The following is a 17,971-nucleotide window of genomic DNA, read 5'->3' on the forward strand; positions in this document are numbered from 1 at the left end:
CGATAGGCACAATATGGGTATCAAATGAAAGGTTTAAGAGACAAAACAAATACCGTATTACAATTTGAGTCCAAGTACCCAGCGGTTCTCCCCAACCCAAAAATTCCTCTAAACAGATATATTCGACGTTCATGCCAATGTGGACCTCAAATGAAAATTATTTGACAGTAGATTACAAATATGAGATAAAATATTAGGTACAAGTAATGGGAGGTACCCTACCCCCAAGTACCCCCAGATGGGCATATTAACCGACCATGTCTATATGGGATTCAAATGTAAGGTATTTCGGAGTAGATTATGAATATGACATTAATATTTGTGTTCAAGTCTAGTAGGCGTTTTTCCTTCCAAAAATAAGTCAAATAGGTTGATTGACCAATTATAACAATATGAGACTCAACTGAAACGTATTTGAGAGTAGAAAACGAATTTGACATCCAATTTTGGAGCCAAGTGCTTGGAGACATGCCCTAAAGCACCCCCTTAACTAAAATTAATTTCCGATTATGGCAATATGGAGGTCAAATCAACGGCATTTGGGAGTAATGAACGAATTTGATATCTATTTTCAGAGCAAAGTGCCGGTAGCCGCCCCATCCCCAAAACCCTCCAAACTGTTCATATTTAACGACCATGGCAATATGGGGCTCACATTAAATGGATTTGGGGGTGCAGCACGAATTTGATATCCATATTTAAGTCGAAATGTCTGAGTGACATCCCTCCCCTAAAAAGCACTTCTCATTACCCTAATTTTCAAAAATACCAGATCTCGGAGATTGGTAATGCGACTCGTTCGAATTTTTTTTCACTCTCACAGTCAAAACAAAACATGGTTTCCATTGATGGGGTCGGGGGCCGTCCAAAACCCGTTAAATGGGTATATAGACCAATCACGACAATATAGACCTCAAACAAAAGGTGCTTGAGAGAAAAAAAAACGAATTTGATATCCAATTGAAGAGCCATGCGTTTGGGGAAATGATCTACCCGAAACACCTCCCTGTTATATAAAAGATATTTGATGTTTGATTGCTTTTCGGGGAATTGATACTTCTTTTTGGGAACAAGTCCCTGTGCTCCAACCCACCCTAAAATTCAGAGTTTATTTAGCGATCATTACACTATGGGACTCATATAAAATGTATTGGAAAGTAGGGCAGGAAGCGAATTGTTAGATTAAGGACCAAGTGTCTCTCTAAACCGGAATTATTTACTAATACGATACTATAGGACTAAAAAGAAAGGTATTTGGGAGTGGAGTAAAAATTTACCCAGGAACGGAGAAGGGGCACACTACCATACATCAATGAAAGCTTTCCGATTCAAGTTTAAACACATTGATAAGGGATTTTTTTTTATAGCCGAGTCCCAATGGCGTGCTGCAGTGCGACACCTCTTTGGGAACATTTTTTACATGACCATGCATGGCAAATATCACCAGCATTAAGAGGGGATCACCACCACTTTAAATTTTGTCCGATGTTATCGCCAGGATTTGAACGCAGACGTTCAGCATTATAGGCGGACATAGGCTACAATGCCACGAATTCGATATGCACATGCAGGACGAAGTGCTCCAACCCTATAAATATATAAGAGAGTTAAAGAAGGCGCAGCGGAGCGGGCCCGGTTCGGCTAGTTACATATATATTTGTACGGAACCCACATCTACACTTTGAAATGCAACAAAGAGTTACAAAACTAACACGTTACAAGCTCACACACTAATTTAAACAAACCTTCAACAAGATTGCATGTAAACATGGAAAACAAAATGCAAACTACAAATATAATGAAATGAAATATAATGCTTTGCTATATAATAGAATATTTATATGTGCAAGTACTAAAAAATGAAAGAGGACTAACGCCCAAGTTGCTCCTTGCAGTCGATAAGTTGATGAATGAATAACTGAGTAGTATTTGCCTGCAGCGGAAATAGAATTTACTCAAAAGTGACCTACATCTGCACGATACTAGAACGGCAATAGTACGATTATAAATATGTACATATATGCCCATAAAAAAGGTAAACAAATAATTTTGAAAATATAACACGAATTGAGAAAAAATTACTATACACTCGAAGAAAATGGACTGTTAAAAAGATCAAGTAAATTTCTTCGGTAAAAGCATAAGAAGGTAAATCAAGAAGAGGAAAATGAAATGTTATCGTAACCATGATAAGAAAGACAAGGAAGTTGATTGGTGGTCGAGCACTCTTCAAAATAATTTACAATCTTACAAACACTCAAAGATAAGCTTCCATTCATGTTGGAAGAAAACTAATTAACGTTGTTGATGATGAATTCAGTAAACACAAATATTTACCGAATATGTATTTAGAAAGCCCAATTATACACTCGAACTCACTCATCACATTATAAAAATAACGATGAGCAGTGGGAAAAATCACATTCAGACAAATTAAAACATATTTTTATGATAACGCTTTAATACATTACACACAGATGTAGAGAAGGTACAAACAAAACATTTAAGCGTAGAAAAGTGATTAAAACGAATTCAAAATTGCATCATATTTTCAAAAAGTATATAAATTGCATAGAGCACTCAAGTTTTAACGAAAATAGTTCTGAGGTGATCGTGGCTCACCGGTCTAATTGTCTGCCTTTAATAATTCACGCCTGTTCAAATGTTGACGAGAGCATCGAAAAATTTTGAAATGGTGGTTGGTTCTAACCAGGGCTGCGGAGTCGAGGTTTTGAGACTGGAGCCGAAGTCGTACTATTGAGCCGGAGTCGGAGTTCGGTTCGAGCAAGCTTGCCCCAACTCCGAACCACTCTCCGAATCCGGTTTAATACCCCGACTCCGACTTAGACTCCAACCCAAGGTCGCAGTGTAGGGCCCAATAAGCCTTACGGTATTCCTAAAGTCGACATCATGGTCAAGGGTAGGATACTGAGGAAGTTCCTTCAGTACAGACAGCGCACCTATGTTAAACGGAGTTCGGCAGAGACCGACTACGGAGGTGGTGCAAAGGATATAGGAGTCCTTCGATGCAAAAATAATGTGTACATTTTGACATCGAAGACAGTTAACCCCGAGAAAATAGAGATATGAAGACGTACATACATCAATACGAGGGCCTACTTTTTCCAGAATACAGTTCAATACCTGTGAGTGATCTTAGACAGGAAGCTGATTTAGAAGAACCAGATTCAGGAGCTTACGAATAAGGCGCATAGAAGGTATGCGATACACAGAAGAGCAATAGCCTCGAAATTGAGAATGAATGCCACTGGCCCTACGAATGTATGATTGGGCCGATACTGACATACGCATCGCTAGTATGATGGACAGCAATGAAGAGGAAATGCAACGTTAAAGCATTACAACAGATCCATAAAAAAAGCTGTGAGAGGCACGTCGACTAAAGCGCTGGAGACAACTGTTAAAATCAGACCCATAGATGAAGTGTAAAGCGCTACTCGCGGCTAGGGGACTAAAAAGATGGAGGAATGGATTGAAGGTTTGAGCAGGTCCCACCATCGTCGGATAATCGAAGTAACCTTATGAAAACGGGATGAATCTGCAGACGTTGCGTACAAAATCCATGAGGCGAAAATCGAGATCGAATGTGAAAAATGAATGTCAGAGATGCTACAACAACAACATCAATTCTTATCACGGATAGTGGAAGTCATAACAGAACACTATATGCAAAATGTAGGCCCAATCGGACAATAATTGCGACTTTCAGGGCCTCAAGATGTCAAATCGGGAGAACGATTTTTATGGGAGCTATACCAGGTCATAGACCGATTACGACCATACTTAGGTCTAAATCGATATGACTAATTTGCAATCTCCAACGATAGAGCATACCGCCGGTAGAGCAATTGGTCGAAAACTCAAAGTACGGCCAATTCCCAGCGAAGGCAGAGGTACTCGCAGACGAGCGTGATGGGATTCTTTACACAGACCCTCCCAACCCCATAATTAGCGAGCTGAATCTGGAAATAAACAGGGTAGTCAACGAACATAAGCGTAATATGTGGCTGAAACACTTGAAGCAATGTAACTAAGGTACCGGATTAGGCAAGCTGTGGTCTACACTGAAGTCAGTCTCGAATCCCGTAAGAAAGGCGACGTAACTGTGACTGACCCGAAGAGATGCACCAGGATGTTCAACCGTCAATTTATTGACCATCCCGAGAGTAATAAGGCAAGGTGGAGAGCCATTTGTTGTTGCTGTGGTTGTTGTAACCACATCTTTTTTGTGGAGAAAGCGAGACTCTCCATTCGAAACCGCTTATTGTCCGCGACTGCATTTGCAGCTACTCGGTATACGGAGCATTCCACTCTCCGCAACCTGTGGATGCGCCCGGTACCTCTGAGCCGAACTTCTCATGACAACAATGAAAACTGCACAGATCGAAGTTCAAAGTTCCAGCCAGTGTGTGACGATTATTGTGAGCACAATCCAGTGTTTCAAAATACTTGGCGGCACATTTGACAGCTCTTACATATTCTCCCCACATGCCACAGCAATTTGCGTTAAAGTCAAAAGTAGAAACAAGCTCCTCAAGTCACTTGCCGGCAGCACTTGGGTTGGTGACAAAGAAACCTTGTTGACCACGAGCAAAATAAAATAAATAAGTTTGACCTCGTTGGATTTGTGACACGCAGTGGAATAATATTCAGATCTGTCAGCAAGCGAGCCGTGCGAAGACATAACTAAATGCTGTCCAAGCAATACCTTCTGGGCTGTCATCGCATGGCCCATCTAAATCATCATCTTTCGGATAGGCATCCACCGCCCAGAAGCGTTACGGTGTATTTACATGATCTACCGCAAGAGGATAAGCGCTACAAGAGAGAACCTCTATCAATCGGGTCTAGACGACAGTAATGCAGGCACGATAGCAGATGCGGTGAAAAGGTACCTGAAAAAATCTACTTCCCCCGGGCAAACCATAGCAGTTCGGGATCAATTACCATTCGGTTGAACGTCTACCTTAACGAACTTGCTTCATATTTCGCTGCAAGAGATCTGAAGATATCTGCCACCAAATCTTCAGCCACATAGTTCACTACCAATACGCGTGAGGTGAATACTGAGCTGAAAGTGACGGTCGATGGAGAAATGATTCGGACCATCAAGTGTCCCAAAATACTTGGTGTCACATTTGACAGCTCTTATACATACTCCCCACATGCCACAGCAATTTGCGATAAAGTCAAAAGTAGAAAGTAGGTCCTCAAGTCACTTGCCGGCAGCACTTGGGGTGCTGACAAAAAACCTTGTTGACCACATACAAAGCAATTGGCCGGTCTGTGGTAAGTTATGCACCACCAGTGTGGTCTCATCACTCTGTGACACGCCGTGGAATAATATTCAGATCTATCAGAATACCGCGCTTAGAACTGCGACGGGCTGCCTCCTCTGTTCTCACGTGGACCACCTCCATCAGAGGTCGAGATCCTACCAGTGCGTAGACATAACTACTTGCTGTCTAAACAATACCTTTTATTGGCTGTTATCGCAGAGACTATCCAAATCATCATTTGTGGATAGTTATCCTCCGCCCAGAAGCCTTAAGGTAGATCTACATGATCTGGAGTCTGAGGTTCAGCGCTACAAGAGAGAGCCTCTAGATCAAACAGCATATTAAGCGGTTCTAAATTCAACTACCGGGTGAATGTAGTCCTCGCAGAACAACCGCCTCTCATTGCACCTGAAGAAATTAACCTCCCCCGGCAAACCAGAGTAGTTTTGATTCAATTACGATACGGTAGATGCAGCCACCTCAACTCCTACAGAACAAGTATTGATGCCGACGTGCAAGATGTATGACCAGGGACCACACGTTACCTGTTTAACTACCCAGTCAGACTCACTCAACTCAGACCCAGATCCCTCTGGACGCACCCCATCTTAGTCGCAGAGTTCCTGAATCTGGACATTCAACAGAATCTAGCAATGAAAACCCGCAATCATATGCGAGTGTCACCGGAAATATCGTTTCAGAAGCTCCAAACAATATACTGTCACAAATACTCAGTAGGCTTAGTACTCAAGAAAACTTTTTTAAAACTATTGAAATCAGACTAGCTAATCTCGAGAAAACATCAAACGTATCTAAACATGTATAACCCGCTTAAGATTATGTTATGGAACGCCAATGGCCTCCACAAACACCAAAGGGAGCTTGAAGTCGTGCTCAACAACGAGAAAATAGATGTTTGTCTAATATCAGAAACCCATTTCACTACTCAATCATATATAAGATTCAAAAATTACGAGGTGTATCATACCACTCACCCAACGAATACTGCTAGAGGAGGTAGCGCAGTTATAGTTAGGAAGTCGATAAAGCATATAGAAGATGAGGAAATAAAAACGGATGAATTTCAGGCTACCACAATAAAAATATTCACTAAAAATGAAAATTTACTCATAACAGCTCTCTACAGTCCACCGAAACATCAAATTAAATACGAACAATATAAACAGCTGATAGAAAAACACAACGACAGGCACATTATTGGAGGCGACTTTAACGCCAAACATACTCACTGGGGATCCCGATTAACAACTACAAAAGGCAGAGAACTACTCAAAGCGTCGAATGATACTGGTTGCTCAATAATCTCATCAGGTACACCAACCTATTGGCCAACTGATACAAACAAAATTCCCGACTTAATAGACTTTTTTCTGGTCAAAAAAATATCGACGTCCCGAATAAAAATAGAAAATGGTTTTGATCTAAGCTCAGACCACTCTCCAATCTTCCTTACACTTTTTGAAAAAATACTAACAAAAGAGCCTCCACCCTTTTTGATAAATAAATTTACCGACTGGCAATATTTCAATTTAATCTTGTGGAATGCAGATTTGAAAGTCGAAGCACCAATCTCTGTAGACGATTTGGAAAATGAAGTTGAAATACTAACTGCAACTATTCAGAAAGCCGCATGGCAAAGTACTCCTGATTATCGAAGTACTGCTTCTGAACAAACCTACCCGGTATATATTAGAGAAAAAATTCAACTGAAACGCAAAATACGTAAGAAATGGCAGCAAACTAGACATCCGTCATACAAGACACTCTTAAATAAAATCACTAAGGAACTCAGTGCAGAAACCAAACTTTTCAGAGATATGGAACTTAGGCAACATCTGTTGTCGTTAACAACTGATAAAAGTACCGACTATTCACTTTGGAAAGCAACAAAAGGAGTTAAGAGGCCTGTACCAAGAAATTATCCAATAAGAAAAGATGACTCATCATGGGCCAAAACGAATATGGAAAAGGCGCAAATATTTTCAGAACACATGGAGAACGTTTTCTCCAATAACAATGAAGTTCCAACTAATGGTAATGAAGGTATAGGAAATTTCGAACAAAGCATCGAGAATGTTACAGTTGGTGAGGTATATGCAGAAATAGGCCGTATGCAGCTAAAGAAATGTCCAGGTTTCGACTTAATAAATACTGAAATACTAAGAAATCTTACATATAATTGCATCATTAAAATAACCCAATTATTTAATTCCTGCTTCAAGTTAAGAAGAATGCCAACTTTTTGGAAAATTGCAGAAATCCGTATGATACCTAAACCAGGTAAACCTACAACAGAGGTAACCTCATATAGACCAATATCTCTACTACCAATGTTATCCAAACTGCTAGAAAAACTGTTTTTGAGTCGTTTAAACCCCATTATTGCAGAAAAAAATCTCATACCAGACCATCAATTTGGTTTTAGAAATTCCCATTCAACTATTGACCAGATACACCGCATAACTAATACTATTGAACAAAGCTTTGAGGATAAAAAAATATGTTCTGCTGTATTCTTAGATGTGTCGCAGGCTTTTGACAAAGTATGCCATGTCGGGCTTATAAGGAAATTAAGCAGGATGTTGCCTGAAATATATGTTGAATTTCTAAAATCATTCTTATCGGATAGATTCTTCAGAATTAAACAGGATGACTCCTACTCAGACATGAAGAAAATTGGTACAGGTGTGCCTCAAGGAAGTATCCTAGGTCCCGTCCTATATCTTTTATACACTAGCGATTTGCCAGAACCACCAAACTCAGTCATTGCAACTTTTGCGGATGATACTGCTATACTTGCTGTGGCAGATACAGAGGAGCAAGCAATCACTAAATTGCAACAAGCTCTTAATGAAATAAATCGTTGGGCCTCTGTTTGGCAAATAAAGTTGAACCATTCGAAGTCGGTTCATGTAAACTTTACAAATAAAGCTACCAGGAACATCCCCGTGCATATAAATGGAGTCAGTATCCCTTATTCGGACAATGCGAAATATCTTGGTATGACCCTGGATTCGAAATTACGCTGGAAAGCGCATGTCAAGAAGAAAATCGAAGAACTTAATATTAAATGGTCAAAACTCAAATATCTTATGGGCAGGAAATCTGAACTTTCCATTCAAAACAAATTACTTTTATATAATCAACAATTAAAACCAATATGGCTATATGGCATCCAACTATGGGGTTGCACGCATAAGAAATATATCTACATGATTCAAAATTTTCAAAATAAAGTACTAAGGAGCATAGTTAACGCCCCTTGGTATGTTCGCAACAGTGATCTCCATAGAGACCTCCGCATGAACACAGTGTCAGAGGAAATATCAATTGCAGCAACGAAACATGATGCCAGATTACGCCTTCATGTAAATCCAGAAGCCATTAATCTCAATGATCCAAGTACCAGACGTAGACTGAATAGAACTAAACCCTATGATCTCTTAATATCATGAGCTTTAAACTTATTTATTTTCTTTTTGTTTCCAATGTAAAATAAATTTTCAGATAGATTATATAAAATTTACATATTTTCAATGATAATTATGTTAAATTTGAAAAAAATTGCTTGTTAGCTTCTTATTGAAAGCTAGTTGCAATTAAAATAAAAAAAAAAAAAAAAAAAAAAAAAAAAAAAAAAAAAAAAAAAAAAAAAAAAAAAAAAAAAAAAAAAAAAAAAAAAAAAAAAAACAGAATCTAGCAGACGAAATATAGAACACAACGAACTGCTACAACAACAACAACAATCCATAGACGCCTCAATTCCTCAATAGAGCAAGGATTGATGCCAACGTACAGGATATGTGTCCCGATTTTGACCTGCGACCCCACGATACACGTCACCAGTTTAACTGCCCAGCCAGAACCACTCGACTCAGATCCAGATCCCTTTGGACGCATTCCACCTTAGTCGCAAAGTTACTCGACCTTGATATTGAAAAGAACAAAGCAGATGAAAGATAGAACACAGCAAACGGCTACAAAAAAACCCATTGCACTTGAAGAAATTGACCTCCCCCGGCAAACCAGAGTAGTTCTGGCTCAGTTACTATGCGACAGATACAGCCGCCTCAATTCCTACAGAGCAAGGATTGATGCCAGGATGCCAAGGATTGATGCCTGCCCAGCCAGACCCACTCAACTCAGAGCTAGATTCCTCTGGCCGCGCCCATTTTAGTCGCAGAGTTCCTGGATCTGGGTACTCAACAGAATCAAGTGGATCAACACACTGCTACTACAACATGAAAAACAGCCTATATTAATAAGATGTAGTTGTACCAGCGGATATCTTTTGTCGTCCGACCGCTGTCGTTATTTTAAGAGACAGATGGACGGACATGGCTAAATCGAGTTATAATGTGAAGACGATCAAGAAGAGTAGTAGATTAATACCCCCATCCTTTGGTGATGGATATAAAAATGAAATAGGTGTTATTCTCGTATGTTGTATTTTTTCCTGTGTACAATATAAATGATTATAAATCAAATGATATTTCTATATCTTCTTGTCATTCTAGGAAATGTCGAAATGTGACGAGAGTAAATGGCATTGATCCAGAATTTCATTTACCTGCATGTAAAATACCCATCGAAATTTGTGTTGCTAACGTAAACTCCCCAAACTCAACCAAAAATGGTTTCGTTTGTCACGAAATTATCAATGCATGCAAAATTGGACAATCATTATGGCAATACAAAAAGAAGGCACAGTAAACAAATGACATGGATTTTCTTGCATAATATAATCTCTTAAACTTCCGCAGTCAAAATTAAAAATTGATAGGACTAACGATCCAAATGCATACGCTTGAATACAAGTAGAGATGTATATGAAGAATGCGATTTCCGAATGTTTCCTCATTTCTGTCGCCAAGTTGCATTAACTCAACCATGAAATTATAAATTTGTACTAATATTAAAAAAGCTGATAAATCTTTCGACAACCTTTGGCTCTGAATAATGGTCGAACAAATGCACATATTCGGGAGACTACATGCAAAGGAATTGAATCTATAAAAGACAGACCATAATTTTGAACGGTTGTAAAGTCAAGCTCATCATTTTGGCTGTATATGATTTTAAAATTCGACATAATACTAGTATTCTTATAAATGTTTAGCAAATATGGCAAACAGTGAGTCCATTTTAGCGAAAGTTGTTTCAATTTAATTTAATTGAATTTCAAAGTGCTTAATTACATTTAATATTTAAGCTATGTATATATGGGGATAAAAGTAGATCATTGGTAGTGAATTCGGTCTGTAACCCAATAACGCCTTTTTTGTTTGTTCATTCCAAATACGAGTAAGTTCATCGTAATAATAACTGATAAAAATATTGTGGCACTGGCAATTATGTTGCGGTTTTTTTGGTATGAATCTGCGTGAGTGCTGATATATAAGATTTTATATAGGAAGTTTTGTTTTGTTTTTATTAATATTTTTCTGAATATAACCCGTTTGGAAAAAGGAAGTTGAAAATATAAAATAAAACAAAAAAAATGGATTGGAGTAGCCAAACCCTTTGCCACGAAAGTGGATATCAGATTCATACTCTACTCCCAAAAACCACATTTGAGCTACATATTGCTATAGTCGGTATATATGTGTGGTTCAGGAAATGAGTTGTCCCTGAAACATTTGGCCATAAAACGGATATCAGATTTGAGCCCCTTTTTGCCATAATCCACAAATATGTCCAGTTTGAGGGGTATGTAGGGTGGGACGGCCACCCATGCACTTAGGGGAATACATTTTTATTAGCTGTTTACTATACCTTCGGTTCAGATGTCCTGCTGAGGTGTTTTGGGGGTTGGAAAGGCCCCCCTTTCATTTGATACCCATATTGCCAAAAGCGGTAATAGTGTCCTGGTGGGTGTTTATTTTTTGAGGTGGGGAACCCCCCACACTAAAGGTGAAATTTTTATGCCAAGTACGTACTCTACTTTTAAATACCTCTCATCTGATGCCCAAAGCGGTAAAATTGTCCTATTGGGTGATGTTTTTGGGGGTGGGATACCCCCCGACACTTAGAGCGCCATTTTTATGGCCAGTTCGTACTCTACTCATAAATACCTTTCATTTGATACACGTATTGTCCCAATCGGTAGATATGTCCTCTTGGGGGGTTTTGCGGTGTGGGGAGAGGTGAACGCCTCATATACCAAAAACGAAACTTTTATGTCAAATTTATGTCAAATTAAATACCTTTCATTTGATACCCATATTGCCCAAAGCGGTGAACGAGTCCTGTTAGGGGGTTTTTTGTGGGATGGGGGACCCCCCCGAACACTTAGGGTTAAATTTGTATACCATGTTTGTACTCTACTCTTATATATCTTTCGTTTGATACCCATATTGTCCCAATCGGTAAACGTGTCCGTTGGGGTGGGTTTTGGGATAGGGCGTCCCCCCAGGTTATATGACCCTAAAATTTTATACCAATTTCGTGTTTTTGGGGTACCATAAGGTGACGTACAAAATTTCACTTAAATTGGTGGACCCATCTTTGAGATCTGGCATTTTGAAAATTTAGGGAGGGTCCGGATATCCAAAAATGTACACTATTTTCCCCGGGGGCTTAAACTCTACCATCTGTGAAAATTTCACGAAAATCGGTTCAGCCGTTTTTGAGTCCATACGGAACAGACAAACAAACGCAACAATTTAATTTTTATATAATAGATATTAAAGGTTGTGTTATGCATGGAGGCCACCGTAGCGCAGAGGTTAGCATGTCCGCCTATGACGCTGAACGCCTGGTTTCGAATCCTGAGTAAACCACTGGAAAACAATTTTCAGCGGTGGTTTTCCCCTCATAATGCTGGCAACATTTGTGAGGTACTATGCCATGTAAAACTTCTCTCTAAAGAGGTGTCGCACTGCGGCACGCCGTTCGGACTCGGCTATAAAAAGGCGGCCCCTTATAATTGAGCTTAAACTTGAAACGTACTGCACTCATTGATATGTGAGAAGTTTGACCCTGTTCCTTAGTGGAATGTTCATGGGCAAAATTTGGAACTTGGATTTGTGTTATGCATAACAGGATAATAATAATTTCACCATCATGACTTTCTATGAGAGCTAGACCTGACCTATACTTAGCATGTGCGAACAGAACTCATCAAACAAAATTTCAGCCCAATTGTATAAAATGTCGCGCTCTATGGGCTCTAGTACCCGAAAAGAGAGATTGGTTTATAAATGTCATCGGCAAAGGCTGCCGCCTCAGCGTATAACACACTGCTACAACAACAACAACCTACATGTGTAACAACATAATAGAAACAAGTAAGAGCGTGTTAGTTCGGCCGGGCCGAATCTATTATACCCTCCAGTTTTTAGGCAAACAAAGCAAACAATTGAAGCTATATCAAGTTATAGTCTGATTCAGACCATAAATCAATTGAATGCTGAATATTGTAGAAGTCTTTGTGTAATATTTTAGTTCATTCGGATAAGAATTGCGCCTTGTAGGGGCTCAAGAAACAAATTCGGGAGATCGGTTTATATGGGAGCTGTATCAAGCTATAGATCGATTCAGCAATCCCATGGCAGCCGGTTGTATGTACCGGATTGACCCGATGAATTTCGTCATCGGCAAGGGCTGCCGCCTCAGTGAACCACACACTGCTACTACAACAACAATATAGATCGATTCATACCATAATAAACATGTATGTTAAAGGTCATGGGAGAAGCTGTTGTATTGAAAATCATAACAATACACCTCATGCAAAATTTCAGCCAAAACGGATGAGAATTGCGCGCACTATTGGCTCAAAAAGTCAAGATCCAAGATCGGTTTATATGACAGCTATACCAGATTATAAACCATTTTGAACCGTACTTAGCGCGGTTGTTGGAAGTGACACCAAAACACTACACGCAAAATTTCAGTCAAATCGGACATGAATTGCGCCCTCTATATGCTCAAGAAGTCAAAACCCAAGATCGGTTTATATGTCTGAATCGGTTCATAAAATAATACTTCTGCCATATAAAACGATATCCCGAATTTACTCCTTGAGCCTCTAGAGGTACAATATTTTTCCGATTCGGCCGAAATATTGACGATGGCGTATCTTTCATCTATTTTTGAGATCTTGTGATAGCAAACTAAACAAATTCTTATCCAAGTATATAAAAAACCAAGGGAATTTCAGATTATGTCTTCCCATTATTTTTTTTAAAACATCCGCCGATAAAGGGAAACAAACAGTGCAAAAAAATTGACAAATGCAATCCATGGTAAGGTAAATGAGATTCCTTTCAGCCAAACTACGCACACGTTTACTTGCTTTTCCTTGTTTTAACTTGCCAAAGTGGAAAATTTAAGCCACTGTATATCCGTATTTCCAATAAGATCTTAATATATGTACATAGGTGTATTTATATTTTTTGAATGTTTGAAATTAGATTCCAATATTAAATAAATTTTAAATTTTTAAACCCCACAAACTTCCGAGTTTTCCAATTTTACCAATTAGTTCTGTGTTATATTCTTTTGAACAGAATCCAGGGCAAAAAATTGTCCTTAGGTATTAATTTAGCAATACTGCTTACAGTGTTGTTGCACCGCCAAACAGGTTTTATGGGAAATTTATTTATAACATATTGTAATTTTAAGAATTATTATTGATAGGGGACCATTTTTAAAGTATAAATCTCAGCCACTGACGAAGAACCCAGAGAAGTAATTTGTTAAACTTCATATTTGTGAATGCATCTTCTTTGTCTCCGAGGCCGTCTTCTCAAAAACAAAGAAAACTGCAAACAAACGTCCTTCCTTGGACTGCCCACCCCTAAAAGTAAAAAACGACATAGACCAAACATACAACAAAACAACAGTGATGCTGCCCAAAATGATGAACGCAAACTTCACCCCCTCCTTCTTGTGAATAAAGAATTTTCATCCTCGACAGTTCATTATAAATATTCCCAATAGCCAGCTGTAACTATGGCAATCACTTTCTGCCTTACGAAGTCGTGGCAAATCCGTATGCAGGTTGTTTGTTTTCTTAAAATTCCAATATATTCCTTACCTCACTCGGTGATGACATGTTTCCGTTTAAAAAAGCCTGGTTTTCTTGTACAGCTGTCTGATGTGACACACTTTTGCTAGCAATAGGTGTCAGTAATCACTTGACTTGCTCACAGTAGCCCAAAAATGTTATATAGTTTAAGGGTTTTCTATTTATTTTATTATCAAATTTTTTATTTTTTTTTTATTATTGTTTTGTTGTTGATTGGGACTCAAATGTCGATTTTTAACTAATCGATTATTGAACTTTTTGTGTAGTATCGAAAAAAGTATTCGATGAAGCCATCGAATAATCGATTGTGAATGGTAATCGACTTTTGGCAATTTTGATTCCCTGCTAATAAAGGCCGGTACGTTAATAAAGGCCTTTTGTAAAGAAAGGCAAGTGCGTTAAAAAAAACGTTAAATTCCACAAAGCTAAACGTTAAATTCCATGAAGATTAATAAGCAATTTCAAATGTAAGTTACATAGTCGCTTATTTGTTTTATTTTCCTTTTGCGTGGATGTTATTCACTGTATTCAGAATCACCAAATGTACATTTTTTTAGTTGCATTCGGTTTGTACTGTGGGGAACGAATGACATTTGTACAGACTATTATAATCTGTGTTGATAGCGTGCTTGGATTGCCAGTGCAGGGGTCGTGGGTTCGATTCCTGCCAGAAACCTCGGAGTGTCGCTACTTTGGTATAACAATGGACTTAAAATTGTCTGAGTCTTTAAAGAACTCCCACTCTTACCTAACCATAGTAATCCAAGTAAGTGTTTTTATTTGACTAAAGACATGGTGTTCTACGGGACCATAGACGACAAGAACACATTTCTGAACTTAAACATATCGACTACTAACTAGTCTATGCTTACACGGGAACTCGGACGAGGACCTGCCATATTTGTCATAGAATTGTAAATTATAAGGCCTGTTCCGGTTCTCGAATTCTTACAACGTGAAAAGTTTTTTGCGTAGATATACCAAGTGCTTCTCACTTCAGGTTATTTTTGTTATATAGAGGGTTGATAGGAGAATGCATTCAAACATCGACGTTACAAGGTTTGCAAGAAATAGGACAACGAAATTCTTTCGTTTGGCGTTTTGGAAAACTGGAACAGGCCTGTATATATTTTCCTCATAGTTTATTACGTCGGATGCCACAGCGCTGAGACAGGGAGACGGTGGAGCATACTGGTATACTTACACATACTACATAGTTTATCTTTCTTCTTCAGAACCCTTAGTTGAGCAAATCGGTTGAGCTGACAAAAGCTGTAGCCCCTTGAAGGTTGGAGAAGTGGAAAGTGAGCATCTTTGACACCCTGTATTAAAGATATAGACCAACAACACAATTTTCTGGAATGCCTATGTCCTCCTCTAGGAATGTCTAGAACATTTTTCACTGCTCAGATTAACAAGAAAAAAGTTGTGGACTTATTTCCAATTTTTTCGCCGTTTGGCCAACTGTGCGATAAAAAAAGGTTCTGTCAAAAACCCAAACTAAAGCTTTAGTAGATAACATGGGAGAGGAGATACAATAGAATACATGCTGACTCTTTTTATGAAAACACATTTTCACATGATACGACGGGACTCATGGAGACACAGGAATCTTGGAATATGAAGGTTGAGCGGCGGCTTTTTTTTTACAGAATTTATGATAAAACCTGACCTGATGGGATATTATCGGAGTTACTATAAAAGAAGGCCGACTATCTGGCCACTATTTTCATTACATACATAGGTCTTGCATATACTCTGTAAGCCTGGCAGGAGACAAGAGTAGTATTTATAAACAAGCCCGGCAAGACAAGACCTACAGACCTATAAGCCTTACGTCCTTTCTACTCAAAACCATGGAACGTATTGTGGATACCATGACAAAGAGTAGGACATCCAGCGAAATACTCAAATAAAGGGTGATTTTTTTGAGGTTAGGATTTTCATGCATTAGTATTTGACAGATCACGTGGGATTTCAGACATGGTGTCAAAGAGAAAGATGCTCAGTATGCTTTGACATTTCATCATGAATAGACTTACTAACGAGCAACGCTTGCAAATCATTGAATTTTATTACCAAAATCAGTGTTCGGTTCGAAATGTGTTCATTCACCGTAACGTTGCGTCCAACAGCATCTTTGAAAAAATACGGTCCAATGATTCCACCAGCGTACAAACCACACCAAACAGTGCATTTTTCGGGATGCATGGGCAGTTCTTGAACGGCTTCTGGTTGCTCTTCACTCCAAATGCGGCAATTTTGCTTATTTACGTAGCCATTCAACCAGAAATGAGCCTCATCGCTGAACAAAATTTGTCAAAATTTGAACACATTTCGAACCGAACACTGATTTTGGTAATAAAAATCAATGATTTGCAAGCGTTGCTCGTTAGTAAGTCTATTCATGATGAAATGTCAAAGCATACTGAGCATCTTTCTCTTTGACACCATGTCTGAAATCCCACGTGATCTGTCAAATACTAATGCATGAAAATCCTAACCTCAAAAAAATCACCCTTTACAAACAGCATGCCTATGTCAAGGGAAGTTCAGGTCAAGAGACTGCCCTGCACGAGGTGGCGCATAAAATAGAAGAACCTTCGATGCCGGTGTACGTCATACATTGCCGGTATTTATTGACAACGATGGGGCTTTTAACAATGTGCGGAGCGGCACACTGATTCAATGCTTAGACCAGTACCGGGTGGACTGTGTCTTAAGGGACTGGATTAACGATATGCTAAGGAACAGGTAGATAAATTGTGGGTCCCATAATATAAATATAAGGGAGAAGGTGGCACAAGGAGGGATTTTATAGCCACTCTTCTGGGGGACCACACTAGGGCACTGGAGACAATTCTAGATATCGGACCCATAGACATATAGATTAAGTGTGAGGCAGCCACTGCGACTGTGGAAGAATGGATCGAGGAAAGGAGCACGTCATTCCATCGCGGTACAATCGAGGTGACATAGGAAACCTGGAAGGAATGAAAGAGGTTTCAGATCAGATAGTTCAGACTATACTTGAGGTCGAGTGCGAGGCATTGCTGCCCGCGGTACTGTATTGGTTTGACGGAAATTTGATAATGCTATGTGGAGGTTCATGCTACCTAGATGAATCAAAGCTAGAGGACCGAGTGGGCCTGTAGGTCTACATTGAGAACCCAAGGACAGTAACCTGTTTTCGACTGCCTGACCATAATACAGTTCTGAAGGCGGAGATCCGGGCGATCACGAAGGGTGGTGTTAACGCGAGAACCTCGAGTATGAAAATCTTTTCGGACAGTAAACTGACCATCAGGACAATAACAACCAAGACGGTAATCTCACTAACAGTCTTTGAGTGTATGAAGAAGATTAACATCTTCTATGAGGATGGCACAATCTGCATTGTATGGGTGCCGGGCCACAGCAGTGGTTAGCATGTCCGCCTTTGACGCTAAAAAATGCAGTTTGTGAGGCAATTACCGTAGAAAAACTTCTTTTTTATACCCACCACCATAGGATTGGGATATACTAATATGGTCATTCCGTTTGTAATACCTCGAAATATTCGTCCTAGACCCCATAAAGTATTTATATTCTTGATCGTTTCGACGTTCTGAATCGA

General features: G+C 39.2%; 1 protein-coding gene and 1 long non-coding RNA gene across 2 annotated transcripts in view; one reads left to right on the forward strand and one right to left on the reverse strand.

Moving 5' to 3' along the window:
- Positions 1-14,554, reverse strand: part of LOC106080694 (ubiquitin-conjugating enzyme E2 W) — an 86,683-nt gene extending 72,129 nt beyond the window's left edge. Inside the window, exon 1 of the mRNA XM_013242161.2 lies at positions 14,365-14,554. Within this exon, the coding sequence (XP_013097615.1) occupies positions 14,365-14,382 (18 nt within the window). The 5' untranslated portion in view covers positions 14,383-14,554. The remainder of the gene's footprint in view (positions 1-14,364) is intronic.
- On the forward strand, positions 9,016-10,586 carry LOC106080695 (uncharacterized). Its single transcript, XR_001220253.2, has 2 exons — positions 9,016-9,760; positions 9,839-10,586. It is a non-coding gene; the product is annotated as an uncharacterized LOC106080695 (long non-coding RNA).
- Positions 14,555-17,971: the final 3,417 nt, after the last annotated feature.

Source organism: Stomoxys calcitrans, chromosome 5, assembly GCF_963082655.1.
Source record: "Stomoxys calcitrans chromosome 5, idStoCalc2.1, whole genome shotgun sequence".
Lineage (NCBI taxonomy): Eukaryota > Metazoa > Arthropoda > Insecta > Diptera > Muscidae > Stomoxys > Stomoxys calcitrans.